The 21701-nt window shown below is 44.4% G+C and overlaps 1 protein-coding gene across 1 annotated transcript in view; it reads left to right on the forward strand.

The window, feature by feature from the left end:
* The first annotated feature begins 238 nt into the window (after positions 1-238).
* The window catches only part of RERG (RAS like estrogen regulated growth inhibitor), a 112260-nt gene continuing 90797 nt past the window's right edge, over positions 239-21701 (forward strand). The window contains exons 1-2 of the mRNA XM_084765416.1: positions 239-669; positions 4603-4771. Of these exons, the coding sequence (XP_084621542.1) occupies positions 4711-4771 (61 nt within the window). The 5' untranslated portion in view covers positions 239-669; positions 4603-4710. The remainder of the gene's footprint in view (positions 670-4602; positions 4772-21701) is intronic.

A 21701-nucleotide genomic window follows, 5' to 3' on the forward strand; every position in this document is an offset into this window, starting at 1 on the left:
TCTTATAAATGCTGGTCTTGCCGAGGGAACAGAGCACTCTGGGGACTTCCTCATACACACAAACATGAATTGCAGTTGAATTTTGTGTTTACATCTTTCGAAGTCTATTTGTTTCCGATCCGGTCTGGAATTCCTCCCAACTATTTACTAGCCTTGAACCGTTTTTCCTCCTCTCTTTTCTTTAAAAGCCCCTGCTTCCTCTTGAATATCTTGAGAATAACTGAACACATTCCCAAGGCGCATCGGCTAGATCCTTTGAAACGAGGCGAAGGGAACACTGCGTAAGTGATGCTTTTTAATCAAGAAAGGACTTTGCTGGAGCCTGCAGGCCTGGCGCGGAGCGAGGCTGGGGTGTGAGGCGCTCGGCTCGCAGGCTTGTCCGGCAGGGGGCGCCCGAGCGCCTCACTGCAGCATCCCGGCCGCGGCCGGAGCTCGCGTCCTGCCGCAGTCTCTTCGGCTGCTAGTCAGGGCGAGCGCGAGGGAGGAGACCCCCGCCCGGGCACCGCACTTGCAGCCGGGGAGACTCCCACCCGCGATCGCGGCCCCCTGACTCTCCAACGCCACCTGCAGTCTGCGTGGGACAGCGCGAGAAGGCTCCCGGGGCTCCGAGGCCGGATTGCGAACTTAAGAGAGGATCGCGGTTCTCTCCCCGGCCTGGAGAGTGAACAGGTGAGTGACACACACGTGTCCAGGTGGCTCCCCGAGGACAGTGTGCGAGTCCCTGAGAGCTCAGCCTCTGGGTACGCCGTCCAGGTCCCTCGGTCCCTCGCCAAGGGCGACTTTGGGGTTCTCCGAGAAGGATGTGAGCGCCCGCACCAGGCTTGACAGCGCGTCCTAAGCTGAGGGCGTCCTTCTGATACCAGGGACATCTGCTCTCAGTGTGGAGCCTGCGGTCTGCAGGACCTGCAATCTACCATGGGATTGCTCCTGGTTTCAGACCTGTTGATTTCAGGGTAGCGAGATAACCCGGGGGCTTGCACAGTTAACAACCTCTTTGCCGAGCGTATTGCGTTGTGATAAGACGAAGGAAAATTCCTAGCAGAGTAACTGAGAAATCTTGATTTCAGGAGAAGTCTGGCCCAGAACCGTCAGACTGGATTCATTGCTGTCCTGGACAGCTAGCTGCACTTCGTTGTTTTTTGTTTTATTTTGTTTTGTTGGAGGCCATAAAAAAAACATTAAAATGTAATTATGAAGATGCCCCTCCCCGCCCCCCAGAGGAAGTAGAAAACACTGATCTTGATAAGCCCCGTCTGGGAAATGATTTAATAGGAGCAAAACCTTTTGATAAGTAAATAAACGTGTGAGTGAGGCTTTAGAAACACAAATGTCATAGGTCTAAAGGAGTCCCCACAGGTAGGCGCTTTGGTTTGTACGAACATTTTTCTCTTTAGTTTACCCAAATATGACTTCATGCGTACTAAACAAAACAAAAGCAAAATAACCAAAGCCACTTCCTTTTATCTCCTAACGTGAAAGTTGGCTGTTTGTGTGCCCCCCAGCAAAGCGCTCTGCTTCCAAGAGTGAACTTCCTGCCCAAGGAAGGCATAATTCCTTGTGGTGTTAGAACCAATGAGTTCTCTCAGATGTGAGGCTAGGTCTCCAGTTAATTCCACAGAAACTTGCCTGTGGGTTACTATGACAACAATTGACACGTTGATGGCTTCTGTCAAATTTTCATGTGGAAATAAAATGTGAAGGCATCTTTAGGGGTCAGCTTTGCGTCTTCCCTTTGATTTTTCTAAAAATATCATGAGTCTGACAGTAACCAGCTGGACCTTTATTACGTTACAGATGGGGGAAACTTAACTCACGTAATTTCTCTCTCATCTGCGAAACCCATGAGTTTCAGAGGCCAATGAGAGTTGCTGAACTATTTGACCTGGCTTTAAAAAAAAAAAACATTTGATAGTTAATTTTATGAAGCATTTATCAAGAATATAAGCAGAGTTTAGATACATAGCAATGACACTTTTGTATGAAATAGCATATTATTATTTATGAGTGCTCCTGACACACGCATGCTCTGTGTTTCAAAACAATGCAAGCCAGCAGCTACGTATACGTTGAAATATAGTTAACAAATTTAATATGCAAATCTTCAATATAAGGCCTTTTCTAAGTGGATGCGAATTGAATGACAAATAAAGAGTTTTGTTTAGTTTTGGCACACTGTCTGAGGTGGCCTGGAATAGGCTGGAAGTCATGATGTACCTCAAGCTTCACCACTGTCCTCCCATCTCAGCCTCCCACGCGCTGGTGTTACAGACCAGCCCCTGAGGAAATACTTCCTCTACAGCCAAAGGATGGGCCTGGATATTTAAGATCTTAGCCCGAGAATCACTATAAAGTTGGCGTTGCTTCCTGTTTGGATGTGGAAGAAAAGGCCGCGTTAAGCAACTGCCTGTGCTTTCCTTAGAAGCACCCACACTTAGAAACCTGCACATCAAAATGGGTTTGGTACACGTTAATGCCTCAAATACCTGATAAGAGACTACATAGGAACCAACTCCTCTTGTGGGATGTATACTCAGAGGGAGTTCGGTTTTCTTTCCCTTTCTTGGGTTGTTTTTAAAAGCTGTCTATCTAAATAAGTAGCCCAGACAGGATGGGTTAACTGTGCTTCAAAACCCACCCCACCTCGCCCCCTTTTTGGATTTGAAAGAAAGGTTCTCTAGCCCAGGCTGGCCTCAAGTGGGCTATACAGCTGAGAGTGGCCTTGAACTTCTGCACCTCTTCCTAAATTCTGGGGATATAGGTGTGTGACACCATGCCTGGCACAAATATAACTTCACAAACTCCAACCGTGAATGAATTCCAAACACGAGTGCCACTGAGTTAACATATATAAAAGGGAGGCTTGAGATTAGGTCAGGCACTGATGGAGTTCAGGCAGTGAGAGAGTCCTTAGCCCGTGGGAGAGATGAGAGGCTTCCGGTGATTGGCTGTGCTGGGGGCAACTAGAGAGACCAGATCCAGAGCTCTGTTGTGACAGGCTGTCAGGTTATGTGTCAGGTTGTGAAGAAGGGAACTCCATGTTTTTAGAGTCATTAAAACAGCGAGTGCCTGGGGACAACTGTGCATATGGCAAGAGGGAGACGGGAAAGCCAAAAACTTAAGCAAAGAGTTTTAATTGCTGTGTGTCCCCTGAAGTACAGACCAACAGCTGGCCTTTACTTTCCTCGAAAATGGAAGCCTGGGATGGGGTAGCATCCTAACAGCTGCCAGGCTATTTAGCCAGATATGAGTGAAAGAAATGATTTGTTTTTAAGAGAAGGATCAGGACATCCCAGGCACAAGTCACAGACTTGTCATAGCCTAATGTAATCAATAAGTAAGAGAGTTGTCCTCTCTTAGAAATTAGAAAAGGCTGCCTACAAATGATACCAATTACAAAGGACATAAACTTATCTCGAATACCTGGAAGCAGCCAATCAGACAGACTTGCCTGAGATCATCTTTAAAAGGGAACATGGAACACACTACATGCCTTTTGGGTACGAGGGTATCATACCCAGCAAAACGTAGAAGTTTGATTGGCTATTATGTATTTATTGACTTTGGAAGATCCATCTGTGTATTTGTTACATGGTTTATCCTGTGACCTAGAATGAACAGAGATGAAATTTAGCCTTGAAATAGAAAATTAAACTGTGTGGCAGTGGAGTCGACTTTTATGAATCCATATTGTTCAATAAGGAATGCCTCTCCTCATCGTGTGTTATTTAAATGTTGAGTGTTATCAAGCGGGGGGTAGATGTATTTATTCACATAGAACATATTATCAATTGTGCCAAGAAACAACCTATTCATAAAAACTTAAAGTACTTTAAGAGACGATACTATGTGCACAGTGCACACATATTTTAAAACCAAACAGTGCTAAATTCTTTTTTTAAGATTTACTTTATTTTTAATTATGCATGTGTATGTTTGGAGATGTGTGCACATGATTGTAGTGCCCATGGAGACAAGCAGAGGACTTTTGATTCCCTGTTGTGAGTCACTTAATGTGGGTGCAGGGAACAGAACTCAGGTCTCCCGGAAGACCAGTATTTACTCTTCAGCACTCATCCGTCCCTCCCGCCTCCAGATCCACCTTACTGGTTAGTGGTTTGCAATCCGTTTCTACTGAGGCCTTCTCACTGGGCAGTGGTGAAAATCAAATTAGAAGATGCACAACTTGGGCAGTGTGATTGTCAGTGGTAGCTGTCAACTTGACAGAATTCTGGAAATCTTCTGGGAGATGGACTTTTGAGCGTGCCTGTGGGAGATTACCTTGATGGCAGATGGAGAGCCCCGCCCACTGTGAGGTGGGCAGCGGCGCTCATGCACTAATCCCTAAGCGCTTTCTGGTTGTAGGTGTGAGGTGCGCACCTGCTTCCAGCTCCTACTGTCTTGACTTCCTGTCTGCCATGGTAGACTATATCTTGAACTGTGGACAACAATAAATTCCTTCCCCCTTGTTGCTGTCGCCACAATATTGTACAACAGTGACAGGAAAAGAGACGAAGACAAAGGGTGCCCGGTGTGCATCCGATGCTTCATGGGTACGGATTCATTTCTCATCGCTCAGAATTCCAACTCTCTGTTCTCTTAAAGATCGTGAGCCTTTCCCTGATTGACAATGACGCAGTGGAACTAAAGGCCGCCACCCAAACCGTCTGTTCACATCCGGAGTCTAAACAGTAAGGCCAATCACCAGCAGCCATGGCTAAGAGCGCGGAGGTCAAACTGGCCATATTTGGGAGAGCAGGCGTGGGCAAGTCAGGTAAGGTTCTTCCTGTGACATTTGTAGGGCCTATGAGTTGGTCACAGCTTTGGGAATGTGGCAGATAAGCAGTCAGCATTTGCGGCAGTCTATCTGCTGTCCTTTCTCTGTAGCTGGCTTTGTTTTTCACAACCAACTCATGAATTCTTCTGCTTATTTATGACAAATTAAATTTGCTGATAATATAGCAAGGAACTCTATGCATCATAAACAACCTCCAAAGAAATCAAGCTGTGGGAATTTCATAAAATATCTGGGTTTTTTTCCTATGTTCTTTCCTTTACGATGGAAGATCTCAAGGGGTCCATTATATGTCTCATTTGTTTGGATATTCTCAGCAAAATGCTCCAAGCTCAAGCAGATGTTGGGGTCCTAGTAAGTTCTTATTGAATGAATCTGTCTTCGGCAGTGACAGAATTGTTTCTTGCTGAACGCTTCTACAGCAGGAGAAGGGCACTTGAAAAGTAGGAATGCAAACTTCCAAGCAAGGTTGCCAGGCCTGTGAAATGGCTTTAAATCGTCAAGTCTGAGCAACATCAATGACCTAGAAGCCTCCTTTTCTTTGGCAGTGCTCTGGAGGTGGAAGCCTGCACCTTGTACGTGCTAGGCTATCACTCTGTCCCCAAGCAACAGCCCCAGCCCTAGGTCCTTGAGACAGAGTCTCACAACAAAGCGCAAACTCATCTCTTACTCCCTATACTTAAAACTAAGTGCATGCTAAAGGAGATGTCACCCAAATGCTACTGCCGCATGACTTCCAGTGATAAGGCCTGGTGTCTCGGAGGAAGGACCCAAAACCATGCAGAACGTTTGGCTGTCAGTAAAGGACACAAATGCCTCTGGTTGGGGCGCGTGGGTAGACAGAAACCTTCCTGGAAGCAAACCAGCTAATTCCCACAGAGATGATCTATATGCTCTTAAAGAAACGTATACATACACACACACATGTACACACACTTACATACACATGGACATGCATGCCCACGCATGCACACATTCCTTCTAGTTCTGTGCCCACCCTCCCTTCTACTGGTCCTCCTGGCTTGAGTCTCTGCAGTGCTCTGCCATGCTGTAAGTCTTAGTCTCCGTTTAGATTTTCTCGGCTTTTTCTGTCACTTGCTTCTCCTCTGCAGTTCTTGCCTCTGCAAGAATCCAAGCAAGGTGATTGTATGTATTGTCCTTGGTTGGTGCCTTAGATCGAGCAGAACCCCTGGGCCCAGATCCACCCATCATAGTGTTCTTCTTATAGGTTTCTAGGACCTTCTGGATCCATCTATTTCCCTATCTCCTATATTTTTCTCACCTAGAGTCCCAATAGGATGTCCTCACCTCTATCCCACTTTCCTGGTAAGTGAAGACTTCCATGAGACTTGCCCCTTAGGCTAGTGTCGAGTTATAAGTGAGTATATACCATTTGAGTCTCTCTGCTTCTGGGTTAGCTCATTCATTATGATCATTTCTAGTTCAATCCATTTGTCCACAAATTTTGGACAGATGTAGCCAAGGGACAGAACATTCTCCACTGTTAAGTGGAGGCTGGGGACTGACTTTCACACGAACTCTGGTGCCCCATATTTGGCCATGTCCCCTTGATGGGGAGTCCTGATGGCACTCGGAGGAAGGATAGCAGACTACCAAGAAGAGACCTGATACCCTAGCATCATATTCAGGGGAAGGAGGTCCCCCTCAGTCACAGTCACAGGGAAGGGGAATGGGGTGAAAGCGGGAGGGAAGGAGGGTGCATGGGATGGGATAGCAAATGAGATGTATTATGAATTATTTTATTTTTCAATTAAAACAAACAAACAAAAAAAGAATCCAAGCAAGGGAAAGAGCAGGCCTGGACTGAAGATGCTCAAGCCCCTCCCCTTTAATCTCCTGTGGTGTTTCCCAATGGCGTGAGAACCTCTGCCTGTTGCTGGCAGAAGGATGTGGAGAATGAGGAAACTGCCCCAGGGAGTGTCTCTGGTGGAGGGAATAGACTATGTGGGATGGAGAGAAGGGTGTGAGGGGAGTGGAGGGAGGGCTGATGGCAAGTCTGTGTTGCTAACACTGGCTTGATTTATGTGACTGAGGAGTTTGGCCCGCCATCCATCTTTCTTTCTTTCTTTCTTTCTTTCTTTCTTTCTTTCTTTCTTTCTTTCTTTCTTTCTTTCTTCCTCTTCCTACATCTATTCCACAGGTAGAATATGAGGATGAGCTCTTCCAAGCTTTTGTGTATGGTTTGGAAAGCTGGACACAGGGCCCGGGAAGATGATCGGGAGATAGGAGAGCTTGCTGCTCAAACACAGGTCACTGGAGCAGAAGCCCAGGCACCGGTGTAAAAGTCTGGGCATGACTAGCTCTCATCCCCAGCCTGAGCTGTGGCTGAAGGAGTAGGATTGCTGGGCCTTGCTGACAGGCAGCCTAGCTCCAGACCCCATGAGCCTTTCTCAAGGTAATTATATATAGAACAACCAGGACCCTTAGTACCCTGCCGGAGCCTATATACATGCTGCACACGCCACACAGACTGTACACACACATCTCCCCTAAATGATAAACACTTGAATTAAAAAAGGATAAAAATAATATAGACATAAAGACAAAGCCCCTGAGAAGAAGTACTCAGGTCTGTGAAGACCCATCTGTGTTCCGTCTTCACCACATCAGAGGAAACTGGATCCTCCTCTATCCTGAGCTGCACCCTTTGTGGACTTTCAAAGTAGTTTCTTTTACTGTCGCACCTGTCCCCATCACTTCCCCACTGACTGGTTTTCCCCAAGCCCCCGCCTGTGTTCACATCACCATCTTTGTCTTTTCACGGGTCTAGCGAATGTGGGCGCTGTGTTTCCTGACTTAGCCTTTCCACTCGTTCATTGTATAAGCACGTTGGCCCGCCACTGCAGCCATTCCACAGAAGGTCACTACCTGGGAATAAAAGTCAGTCCCTGAGAAAGGGAGTCAACCAACCACCATGATGTGCCCTCTTAGGCTTCCTTGTACCACTTTACATGACCAGCCCGTGTCTCCCACATTGCCTAGCACCTGCCCTCCAGGCTTTCTGGGTTCTTCTGTTGTCTTCTGCCTGCCTCTGTCCTTGAGTCTCCTGTGGGGGGAGGTGGTCTGTGTGATAACTAGACCCTCCAGACTCTTTCCATTTCCTGTGGGAGATTCTTCACATGCAAAGGAAAATTGGCACCCACCCTAGAGGGATAACATCAGCTGAGCTAGCAGAGGTTGAAACTGCGTATGAAGGTTCTAAACCTTGATTGTTAAAAAGTAAGTCTTTCTTTTTCAATCTGTTTCTCTAGCCTCCCTGCAGATGTTCCTCCAGTGTTCAAACATAATAGTGTGTGTGTGTGTGTGTGTGTGTGTGTGTGTGTGTGTGTGTGTGTGTATGAGAGAGAGAGAGAGAGAGAGAGAGAGAGAGAGAGAGAGAGAGAGAGAGAGAGAGAGACAGAGGCAGAGACAGAGAGACAGAGAGAGAGACAGAGAGAGACAGAGGAGAAAGAAAGCATTTATGGAAGGCAGGGAACTACTTGTTTTCTCCTTCCACTATGTAGGTCTTGAAGGAGAGGGCAGGATGAGGGAGTTGAACTCAAGGAGTCAAGCTTGGTGGCAAGTGCCTCTACCTATTGAGCCATCCTGCTGTGCCAGGCTCTTCCCCTTTTGTTTCTTCTCACTGAGGTGGAAATGAAAATGACAGTCAACTTGTCACTATCGTAACTTGCTGTGCGTTCTTTATAGGCAGACTCTGTTTCCCTATTTCAACATCCCATTTCTCTCCTGAGACCTGAGCCACACCCCTCACTGAGAAGACGCCGCAGTCTAGACTTAGGCCTGGGAAGACTATTCTGAACTTTTCCACAGCTCAGTGGAAACCACCACAGACTGATCTATCAGCTTTGAAAACACACCGTAGCGATGAGCTCAGGTTTACTCTAGGGTCTTAAACTGTCCCTACCTTGTTTCTGCTTGGTCAGGAAGCCACCCTCCAGCCTTAAAGACTTAAAAGTTACCTTTGCTTGGTTCCTCGCCACTCCCTGCCCCGTGTGTGTGTGTGTGTGTGTGTGTGTGTGTGCGCGCGCGCACCCAACCACACTCATGCATATATGTGTACAGATGTAAGCCAGAGGCCAGCCTCTGACATCTTCAACTGGTAGAAACCTTGTTTCTTGAGTTTCTCCACTTGGCCTGGAGTTTGCCCCTTCGGCTTGGCTGGTTGGCCATTGGACCCCAGGTATCTGCCTATTTCCACGTTCCCAGTGCTGAGATTGCCAAAGCACCACAAGGAAAGGCTTTCCCTCCACAGGTTCTGAGTATCAAATGAAGGCTTTGCATATAAAGCAGTTAATCAGCTGAGCCACTTACTTCCTCGGGCCAACTTTTTCTTCACATCTGTAGGAAATAGCAAATGCTAGGATAAATGGCAGTTCATGACTTACTCAGCTGCCTTTTGAGCCTAGCCATGGGTCTCCCTTGGGCCCGCAGTCTAATCTTTCTCCAGCCACTGGAATACCTCACAGGGAGTGGAGCTGTGTGAGGTTTGGGGCTGTAGAGACTGAGCAGCTCTGAGTTGACATGGTCTGAGTGTTCCAGGGTTCAGTCTTATGACACCCCTCTGCTTTCTCACCCAGTCACTGATGTACTGGTGTCCGGGATATGTAGGCCACATTGCCTGTGTACTATTCCGAGTCTTGAGCTCTGGGCATGTGCTGTGATGGTCTGATTTCCAAGCCCCACCCCTACCCCCATATCTGCTCTGTGCACTTGGCAATGTGAGGCAAGTCCCTTCTCAGTTCTTGAAGTATGGGAAGTACAGAGTAGTGCCCATCTCGGTTATCAACATTGAGTTATTATTACATTCAAGTCTTTTAGTGGGATCATGGCATGTAGCAGGCGTGCATGTTAGCTCGTGTTATTAGGATGTTTCAAGTATGCTTTTGATTTTTAAGTTCCCCAGTGAATAAATTAAATCAAAGTATATATATATATATATATATATATATATATATATATATATATATACGCTCATGCACATGCTCACATACATACATACATACATATGCACACATACAAACATACACAAATCAAATATACATACACATACATACACACAGCCATACATACATACACACATACATACACACCTATATACACACGCACACACACACAGGTGAGGAAGGAACAGACAGATATAGAGTGAGAATGAGAGAGACAATGAAACAGAGCTTCCATGAGTCCAAAGGTCTGGTTCATGTCAACTACAGCTTGTCCACTGGTGGTTATAATGAGACATCATGGCTTTATATTAAATCATGGGACAGTAACCAGAAATGCATTAGTGTCATCAATACATTGGCACTCTTCCATTTGAAAGTGCTGCTGGTGTGTAGCAGAGGACTTTCCGACCCCAAGTGACAGAAGAACCTTCGGGGTTTGAAGAAGAATTGAATAGAACTTTCCAGTTGACAGGATGACCACAGAAGCATCAGCAAAGAGACAACTGAAGAATGTGCTAATTACTAGAGTGGACCAATAACATATGTGAGCAGTGTGTATGACACTTATGTGGCAGCATGCATGTGGCCTGGTAGGGCACAGACTCTTCTTCCAGACTCATTTCACCTGGCAGGCCTGTCTTGAGTGAGCTCACTGGCCGAGTGACGGCATGCTGAGCACAGTGCTGGTGAGATACAGTGTGGGCTATGGTTTTTCAGCCTTTCCGGTCTTCTGCCCCAGCAGGATAATCATTTTTCTTCATTAGCCAATGAATAACATGATACCCACACTCCCCTCCTGAGTGCCTCAGTCTATATTTTGACAGGCTCCAAGTAATTAAAGCAAAAAAAAAAAAAAAAAACCTGCCAAAGCCCAGACGACACCAGACACACATTTTATTAAATGCTTCCTAGATTCACGTTATTCATATTGTAGCAAGTGTGGGAAGGGTTGATAGGAAAACAACTGAAAATTTAAATTTGGTCTCACAGTTGACACCCTAATTTCAGAACTGAAACACTCCGCGCCATCACAACATGTATTTTTTGAAAGGGCTAGTCTAGTTGATTGAGTAATGCTATCCTCTAATTCAAAAACCATCTGATGCACTCAAGCATGCAGGGCTTAAATTCATACACTCAGATTTCTGGACCATAAACTGGCTGCCAAATGAAAACAAAGCTTCTGATATTTTTATCCCTTGGCACAAAGTTATTTTTCTTCCTTGTATTCTTGTCTGCCACTTTTTACTCTAATGAAAGAGCAGCCTTTTAATTTAATTTAATTTTATTTTTGGATAGAGGGTCTCATGCAGCCCAGGCTGGCTTCAACTTGATTGTAGAGCTGAGGATGACCTTGAACTCCTTATCTTCCTGCCTTTAGCTCTCAAGTGCTGGAATGGAAGATGTGTTATACCAAGCCCAGATTTTTGTACCGTGCTAGGAATGAAAGCCAGGATTGACACATACTAGGTGCAGATTCTACCAATGAGTCATAGCCCCAGCTCAATGATTGTGATTTTAGAAGTGATTTTTGGTATGCACACAAAGCTACTTTAAAATATAGGTGTACCTTATGACCAGAATTTACTTGTGAGTCCCGTGTGCCATCAGGTCAGTCTCCTTAGGCTTAGAGAAGGTTTTGAGTGTGTAAGTGGCTATGCCATACCAATTTTTTTTGTCTTTGAGACTTCGTGGTGTCGCATGGCTCTTGAACACTGTTGTCTAATTATGACAAGAAAAGAAAAAGATGTAGGGGAATGGGGGTTTGTGAGCCTCTCATAATCTTTTAATTCTTTTGTGTGTTTCATTATATAAAATGCATGTAGAATAATACTAATATATGTTTTTACCTATGTTTGTAGCTGTACAGGACATTTTGACAAGTTGATTTTTGGCTCCAGTAAAACACCACAGAGGCCAGAAGAGGGCATTGGATCTCCTAGACCTGGAGTTGCGAGCCGCCTGATGTGGGTGCTGGGAACTGAACTTGGTTCCTTTGCAAGCACAGTGTGTTGTCCGAATCACTGAGCTGAGCCTTCAGCCTCCTCCTTAGTTTTTGAGACAGGGTTTCTTACTGAATTTGAAGCTCAAGAAGTGCCTAGGATCCTTATGTCTCTGCCCTGGGCCCCCAGGCAGGGATTACAGGTGTTCGCCACCACATTTGAGTTTTCAGTATGAACAGAAGGGATTCTACCCTGGTCCTCATATGGTCTTCTTGCTTTCAGAGCAAGCACTGGACCCAGAGAGCCATGTCCTGAGCCCTGATCTCCTCGGATAGTCATCATTCCTTTGTGGTGAGAACAGGCACCATTGAGTTATACATAATTAACTTATTAATAAGTTAGTAATAATATCACGTTAGTAATAAAGTGTTAAAGTCACCGTGGTGGGCAATACGCCGCCAGAAGTTGTGTCTCCTGAAAAGACCAAACTTTGTACCTTCGGATCAGCATCTAATCTTCCCCATCCATGCCTGCCCCCCCCCAAACTTCTGGTAAATGCCACTCTGTTTTCTGCTCCTGAGAATGAATTTGGCTTTTTAATGTTTTCCATGAAGATTAGATAGTGTGGCTTTTTTTCCTCCTGTGTCTAACTGTTCTTCCTTAGCATCTTGGCTAAGTCCTCTGGCTCCTCAAGGCTTTTGGAAGACAGGATTCCCTGATTCTAGTACTCTGTTCTGTGAACAAATGATCTTTTCTTTAACTGCCCATTGATGGTTAGCTAGTTTGGTGGCTTAATATCCTGATAATTGTGAATAATACTGTAGTGAATGTGGGAGCACAGGTATAGATTATATAATATAGTGATGACTTTCTAAAAATATTAGTTAGGATAAAAAAGGATAGACCATGTTAACTTTTTCCTATGTAAAAACTTGCAAGGTGTGTGTGTGTGTGTGTGTGTGTGTGTGTGTGTATGTGTGTTTGTGTGTGTGTGTGAGTGTGTGTGTGAGTGTGTGTGTGTGTGTGTGAGTGTGTGTGTGTATGTGAGTGTGTGTGTGTTTGTGTGTGTGTGTGAGTGTGTGTATGTGTGTTTGTGTGTGTGAGTGTGTGTGAGTGTGTGTGTGTGTGTTTGTGTGTATGTGTGAGTGTGTGTGTGTGTTTGTGTGTGTGTGTGAGTGTGTGTGTTTGTGTGTGTGTGAGTGTGTGTGTGAGTGTGTGTGTGTGTTTGTGTGTGTGTGTGAGTGTGTGTGTGTGTGTGTGAGTGTGTGTGTGTGAGTGTGTGTGTGTGTGTGTACCCCTCCCCCCTCATTTTTTAAGACAAGATTTCTCATCATAGCACTGAGTGCCCTGGAACTCACTACGTAGACCAGACTGGCCTTGAACTCACAGAGGTCCTCCTGCCTCTGCCTCAAGAGTGCTGAGGTTAAAGGTGTGCACCACCGTGCCTAACTGTCCTTCAATTGTTACAAGAAATGAGGTCAATTGAAGACTCCTGTAGTTAATGGTTAGAAGAAGAGTTTCAAGGATTGGGCCAAAGGTGAGGGTAGGGTGAGTGTGGGTGGGGAGAAGTTGTCTGCAGACATCTGAGTGAGGCTAGAAAAAAAACTAACTCCTGCAATGTTAGAGAAACATGTGTCTTCTTACATCTACACTGACCAAAAAAAAAAAAAAAAAAAAAAAAAAGCAAGAGGATGAAAATGAGTTTTTGTTCCATCCATCTCAAGGGCGCCCAAAGGATACTTTCAAGTTGTAAGACTCTGTTTGTGAGTATATGTAAAGCCGCTGTTCTGTGTAAGTCTAAGCCGTGCATGGCCACCCTTGCATGCACAAGCAAAGAAAGTGTATTATTTCGTCTCTCTTTGCTGTGACTAAAAACTTGACCAGAAGCAGCATCAGGGGTGAGGGAGGAAGGGCTTATTTTGCCTTAGAGGTTGAGGAGCTACAGCTGATTCTGGCAGGGAAGGCATGACCTCCGGAGAGTGAGTTAGCAGGTCTTTGAATCTGTAGAGCTCCAACAGGAAGTAAGGCTGCACCATAAGACCTCAGGGCATGTTCCCACTGACCTCACACTTCCTCCATCCTTCAGGGAGTCCCTACTGCAGGCTGATGATCAAGTGTTCAAATACATGACCTATGGGAGCAACAGAAGATATATAAACTGCAACAGGAAGAGGAGGAACTGTGCCTTCTCCAGAGTCCCAGGGAAAGACAAGCAATGCAGATGTTAACTGACTCTTAGGAGGCAGCTAAGAGCTTTGTCAGCGTCAGTGATCAATTTCTAGTTAAAACTTTCCACTTAAGAGGAATTGTTGCAGTATCACATGAAAATGGCTCTCGTTCTTTTATTTTTATTTTTATTTTCGTTCTTCTTGTAATGGAGGCAGCAAGACAAGAACGTGAAGGAGGCAGAAAGATGCATTATGGGGGAAACAGTGCTGGGAAACAAAACGGTTAAATAATGAACTCTTTTTAAAAGCCAGCAGGACACTTCTCTGCCGCTGTTTATTCCATTGTAATATATTATTAAATTCAATCATACTTTACTTTTAGTTGCTGGCTACTTAATTCACTGAAGCACCATCTCAGTAGTTAAGGATCAGGCATTTGCTACTTCCAATCGAACTTGACATTTTTTTTTCCTCTGTAGCTGATGAGGACTAACTTTAAGATGAGTGAAGAATATTTTGAATCATCCCTTTTATTCCCTTGTTATTCTTGGTACCTCTCCAACTTAAGGGTTTGGGGAAATAAGCCAACTTTTCAAGGTGGTACTGGCCTTGGAGCCAAAATTCCAGTGCAAACGCATCTCTGTAGCTTCAGCTGCCTTTGAAAATTGATGTGGTTTCTGGGGGGTGGGGGGGGAAGACCCATAATTTCTTCCATCTCATTAAAAATAGGAGTGTAGTATTGCAAAAGCAAGGCAATCTGAAGTAGGTAATTGCAACATAAGCATACAAATATGCAAAGCTGATATACATATGCATGAGATGCAAATGAAGAACCTGGTGGTATATGGTCACAGCTCTATGGTGTGAGAACTGAGACTAGAGCCCCAGTTTCGGACTTCACAGACATTTTCTTACGACTATGCTCATTTTGCATCATCCAGGTCTTCTCCGTGTCTTCTCAAACAATTTCTCTTACGAAATGAGATGATCATCAGAGTTTCATAATACGACCCTTGTAAAAGCCAGCGCTTCGTTTTACAGGAAACTTCCAGTGAATAACCAGTGTGTGGCAACGATTCCTGGGAATGCCAGGTGTGTTGTCAATCATGACTTGTTGGCGTGCAGGCCTTCCGATGGTTGGCGGAAGACCACCCACACTCTCAAGGTCATCTGCTATAACGTCAAGTCTATTAATGGAGAATGGTCGAGCCTGAATTAGTATTGATTGCATGCAGGGCCCCTGTGCAGCACATCTGCATCAGCACAAAGCTTGCACAGCACTCATGATGCTCGCTGCTTTGGCTCTTTGCAATCTGGGATGTTTTTAGCGCCTGCTCATAACACCACCCAGAACCACTTCCTTTTGACAGCCCGTCACATAGTTAAAGGAAACTAGCAAACTTCACTCAACCCTTTCTCTCCTAGTCTAGTGACAGTCACTTCGTTCACTGCCCAGAGGGCACGGCTTTGGGTCGCAGCCTTGTCCTCGCTGACCTGCTCAACCTGGTTACCCTAAAGCACATTGCTGAGGATGGATTGCAGCCCTTGCTGAAGTGGTTGGAACAAAACAAACCAGGGCAAGACAAATTTTCTTCCACATACTCATGCTGCTAAGACATCCAGAGGTCACCGCTGCTCTCGGGGTGGCAGGAGACATGAAGGTGGCTTGCTCGTGGGGACTTCGTGGCAAATGAAGGCTTTGGGTTTGCTGTGTGTGGTTTGGGTTTTTTAAATGTATACTCTTGCTGAGCTAAGTATTCTCTAACAGGGTGTGTGCATTCTACCCTGGTGAAGAAGTTTATTTTCACCCTCCTAAGTATTGTTTTGTTAGATTTAATCGGGCTGTCTGTCAGGGCCTTTTGGATCTAAATATGTGTTATTCCTCCCAGTTTTCCATCATCAGAATGTATATTTGTTTGGGAATATTTCAGGCCTCTCTCTCTCTCTCTCTCTCTCTTCTCTCTCTCTCTCTCTCTCTCTCTCTGTGTGTGTGTGTGTGTGTGTGTCTGTGTGTGTGTCTGCCTGTCTGTATATGCGTGCACGTGTGTGTGTGTTTGTAAAAGCCAGAGAACAACCTCAGATGGACCTCTTGCTGGTCTGGAACTTGCCAAGTACGGTTTGTGAACTGGCCAGCCCCAGGGATCTGCCTGTCTCAATGGTAACCCCAGCAGGGAGGTTATAATCTCACACCACTGTGCCTGGATTTTTAGACTATAGATTTTAGGTACTGACACCAGACCTTTTGATTGACTGAGCTATCTCCTCAACAGTCAAAGAATTTTCTACTTTGATATTGCTTGATTTAGTGAAATCATGAGAATGACTAGTATCATTAGACCATTGTTAAGGATAATGTATTATTGCGTGAGAAGAAATTATGGGTCTTGAGCTGGCAAGGTAGGTGGCTTAGCAGGTAAAGGCGCTTGCCACCAAGTCTGAGGACCTGAGTTTGATTCCTGGAACTCACATGGTGGAAGGAGAGAACAGACTTCCACAAGTTGCCCTTTGCCCTACACACACACACACACACACACACACACACACACACTTTATTTATTTATTTATTTATTTATTTATTTATTTATTTATTTATGTCTTATTTCTTTATCTATCAAATAACTTCTGCTTGGGAGTTATTGCACTAAAAAGTGAGCTGTGTGGGCCCTTATATTGCTACGTCCTCATTTATTATTGTCCTCAACCCCTCTTGTTTCTGTGGCATATGCTCCTCTTAGGACCCATGGTCTACTACTATATAAAGTGTACACATGATCCAATGTGGTTAGTCCCAGTAGGTCTTCTAGTTAAAAAGCCATTTTCAGGAAGCCATTCCAAGATATGTCGGTATAAAACTAACCTAACCTGTGTGATTTGAAGTTGATGCTACCAACCAGAGCTGAATATGGGCTAGAATGTTCTTTTCTAGTTTACGATAATCGCTAGGAAATCTACCCACATCTCAGAATCACCTAGAGGGGTTAGGACAGTATGTTTCCAGCCACCTCTGCCAGGGCTTTGATTTACTCAGTGTACAGTGGGGTTCAGAGAATTTGAATTTCCAGCAAGTTTCCATTGAGGCAGATTTTCTAGCCTCACTTTGGGAAGCATTGTGCTGCTTGCTCGGTGTTTAATTTCCATTTAGAGATGAAAAAAATTCAACTTCAAAACAAACAAACAGGCACAGATGCATTAGCTAGCTGCGTGCTCCGTGTGTCCAGCACTGCTGAGGGCACGGGTGACTCAACATGAAGTAGCAGACAGAAGGCATGACAGAATCATAGTGGGGGCGGTCCAAGTGAGCCAAAAAGAGCCCTGTGCAACAAGGCACATGCAGCACTTTTCTGTGGTTCTTTGGTTAAAAGTGGGACTTTCCCTCACATCATACTAGGGCAAGGATGGTTTTCTGAGAAGTGCACACCTAAGTAATTCTTATACGAGGAATTTTGGTTTTGAGAGGGTGAGTTATGTGCTGGTAGTGGGGACAGGTGGAGCTACCCTGTAGCATGTCAGAAGTTAATCACGTAAGCCAACTATGACCCAAGTTAAGCACTCCTAATCGAAAACTCCAGAGTTAGAAATGCTCTGAAATTTGATGTTTTCTGAGTGTGGACATAGGGCTTGAAAAATTTCAGGCATGAAGATAAAAGATTCTCACCTGTTAATTGATGAAAACATTTCAATATCAAAAAAAACTGTAAAAAAAATTGAAACGCTTCTTGTAGAACACAAGGATGGATGGTCAGCTTGCCCCAAAGTTTTTACAAAGAAGACCACACAGGAATCGAACCCAGAAACTGAATCTCCTTAACACCGTGCTGCACAGTCAAGTCTCAGACAGAGACAGACCGAGGCACGATAGCCAGATACTTGTTACAAAAAGATTTTCGTTGCTCCTTGGTAAATGGTGTTTATAAGATTTATTGAAGGTGGTGTCGAAAGACCTGCCAGGTAGAGAAAAGCTTATGCATCTCTACATTTTCAGGAGCATGAGTAACACATTTTCTTCAGTGATACATTTCCTGTCTCCTTAAAAGATATTTTTAAATGTTTTCCTCTATTTTCTGCCATTGGGCAGTAATTTAAGAGAGAAAGGCAAAAATAAAATAAAAATAGAAAGGTAAGATTTAAAAAAAAAAATATGAATATTTTCCTGAAAAGTAATTCATTTCTTTTTGCATCAAGAACTCTATAAATTATAAGAGAACCAAACAGCTGGGCCAGCTTCTTGCTCACGTGGCCTCAGATAGTGAGATGCTTTCAAGGGTGACTCAACTACAGGTGCTAAGAGGAGACAGACAATTATCCTCTACTGTGCCTAGGAGTCTTCCCATTAATGTATGTTTATTGTGTCTTTTTTAACTCTTTTTTTTTTTCTTTTTGAGACACTACATAGACCTGGCTGGCCTGGAACTTGCCATAGAGACTAAATGTACATCAATCCTCCTGCCTCTGCCACCTGAATGCTGAGATTACAGGTGAAGATGTTTTGTATCTTGACCATAGGTATTTAAGACAGGGTCTCATTTAGTTCAGGATGCCTTTGAACTAACTATTCAGTCTAGGGTGGCCTTGAACTCTTGATCCTCTTGTATCCATCTTCAAAATTCCTGAGTTGCTCCCACAGGTGTCACTGGCTCACTTGTTTGCAGTGCTGGGGTTTGAACCCATATCTTTGGGCATGCACTCTACCTCCTGAGCTACATCTTCAGCCCAATGATAACTCCACTTCTTTCTTTCTTTCCTTCTTTTTTTCTTTCTTTCTTTCTTTCTTTCTTTCTTTCTTTCTTTCTTTCTTTCTTTCTTTTTTCATTAACCACAACACATTATCACAGGACTGACACGGCCCGGCATTGACTGTATGACACGAATATAACAAAGCTAATCTTAAAATGATTTTTTTTCTTAATTCAGTTCATTCTTGGGTCCTGTTTGAAGAGAGAATTGGGAAGGAATAGATAATAGCTTGAAGGAGGGATAGAGCTTGTGAGTTCTAAAAGCAGGAACTCCAATAGGCAGGTGCGAACAGAAATGCTGTGTTAGGCCGGCAGGCTGGCTCAGCGGCAAGGGCGGTTGCCGCCTAGCCTGATATCTGAGTTCTATCCTCAGAACTTGTGTGGCAGAAGGAGAGAACGGGCTACTGCTAGCTGTCCTCAGACCTTCCTACTTTCACTGACACACACACACACACACACACACACACACACACACACACACACACATCAAATAAATAAGAAAATGTTTCTTTAGGGAAATCTCATCTTGCGGTATGTGTATAGTCACTGTTTAGATCCCAAAGAGACAGAATGTTGGCCTCTGCCTTTAGGTCATGAGGGCTAAGGATGGGTTTGAAGAAGAGAGCGCTGCCTACAGATGAACCAAGCAGAGTGCAGATGAGTGAGTAAGGAGATGTCCCTGTCGTAAGTCAGCCATGGGACTCTGATGATACTCGGTCATCAAGGGCCTCTGGTTCCCTAGCATTCCAAAGTGTTCCAGCGTCATCCCAAGCGCAACTGTAGGTGCTCAGCAAGTATGCCTTTCCCTTCTCCTTGCCTGGCCTTTTCCTTGTAACCCAACGAATTCATCGCCTTTCTCATAACTATGACAAAACATGACAGAGCAACTGAGAGAGGAGAGGATTTGTTTCACCTCACGGTTTGAGAGGGCTGTGCGTGACGCAGTTCATGGCGGTCCGGACATGTGGCTGGGATGCCCTCCCATCTCCATAGTTCAGGAAACAGGTGCAGAGAGAGAGTAAGACAGCAAGCCTCACACCCCACTCCCACCAGTCATCCCCGGTTGCAAGGATCTTCTTATAAAAGGTCCAGGAGCCCCACCAGCTAAGAGCATGTGCTAAAACACTTGAGCCTATGAGGCTATTTCACCTTCAAACACAACCCCCCTCACCCCACCCTCCCCCCCCCCCCCCCCCCCCCCCCCCGCCGAAGGCTGATTCAGGCTAAAACAGTGTCTGTCTATGAAAATGTGTCTTTACTTTGTTTGAAAATTGCTAGAGGAATAGGGACCCAGAACAAAGGAAGCTGCAATTACACTAAGAGATCCGGGAGCCTTATTTTTCGACGTTCAGCTCTGTTTTAAAAATAATTTTTCTTTTTCAAATCCCACCTATGATTTCACGGTAAAACCTCTTATTTGGCTTTGGAAGCTGAACAGTAAGTGAGTGGTTGCAGAGGGAAGATGGGAATTATAAAAAAAAGATGGAAAAGCAGAATTTTTAGTCTGCAAAGAACTTGCTAAATGTCCTCAGTGGGGGGAAAAAAAGAAGGGATATGCTAAAACTTGACTCTAAAGCCCAGTGAACAAAAATGAGTCGTTTTTCTAAAACATGAGAGTCCATCTTTTCAATAGTAAGGAAAATATGCAGTCAAGTCAAAGAGTTTAAAATAGCTGTTCAATACAGTGGGAAGGCCTCTGGTCCTTCACCAAGGAACAGGATGGCCTTGTGAAGCAAGGAGCAGGAAGCACCTGGGCTGATGATCGCCAACTGGTTAGGCTGGAATCCCATCAGATAAGTGGAGATCTTGAACCAGCCATGAACAGTTCATGATTAATTATTGCTGGAGCCTTCTAGGTCATCATAGTTTTAAGAACTACGATGCTTCTTATAAATGTCAAGGATCACTGTTTTTATTGTTATTAATATTTTGATTCTGTAACTGAATGTTCAACGTTATAATGTGTGGACATTTCATGAAAATTTGACATGCAGATCATTGATGGCAAAGTAGGAACTTTACTACGTGCTTCTTTAGGGACCCTTTCTCCCCTGCCCCCAAGTAAAGTAGTAAAGAAATTTTCTTTAGTGCAAGTTAAATTCTTCAAACCGATCATCACTGAGACCATATAAGCAATTATAAATGGACTTTTTTAAGACTCCAAGTCTCATGAAGAAAGATTTTTTTTTTCAAAGCATAGCTTTGAAAATATTTGTTTTGTTTTTATTTGTGTGTCTATGTGTATGCCATGTGTGCTTGGGTGGGGGTGCCCTTGGAAGGCAGAAGAGGCCATCAGTTTCCCAGGAGCTAGAGTTGGTATTATTATCTAGTATTACCATTGTTTTTAGTATATAAGTAAACAGTTTCTGTCTTAATTGATCATCTGTCAGATATCCATTATTACCAAATGCCAGTCCAGTTTGTTGGCTGACCTGGGAACCTTGTTTGAAGTTGAAATATCATTCCCACTATCAGCACACTTTATTTGTAACAAGTAGTAATTTGAAAGGTGCTAACTTCTCTTTAACTTTTATTATGGTGGTAAGATTTTTCCATTTTACCGAAGGAATGGAATTGTTAAGAAATGGCAAGTTTGTTTTCACCCCAGAATGCTTTTGCTATGAAGGTGCCCTGATGCAGGCAGGCAGAAAGCAAGTCAAAGTCCACAAGTGTCAGTTCAGTCAGCTGGCTCCTGAACTGAATTCATTGTGTGCTTTTCAACACTCCAATGGGGGGGGGCAGTGAGATGCAGGTGGCCCAACCCTTGATTGACAAACTGAATCCAATCCTCAGGACTTACACGGTAAAAGGAGATAACCAACCCTGCAAGTTGTCCTCTGACCTACACACACACACACACACACACACACACACACACACACAGAACTTTAAATTACCACTGTTTGTGATTAATGGGTATGTACCACCTTGTGTCTGTGTGATGGTTAAAGCTAAAATTCCAGGCACTCGGAAGCCAAGTGATCTGTGAATGATCATGCTTGTTAGCTTGTCAATGAATAGAAGATTTGGGGATATAAAGAAAGTCAGTATTTAGCTTCACATTTAGGTTTGTTCCTCCACACAGGGCAAATCCTCATCTA

Source organism: Acomys minous (assembly GCF_964271855.1).
Source record: "Acomys minous genome assembly, chromosome: 17".
In the NCBI taxonomy this organism is placed as follows: domain Eukaryota; kingdom Metazoa; phylum Chordata; class Mammalia; order Rodentia; family Muridae; genus Acomys; species Acomys minous.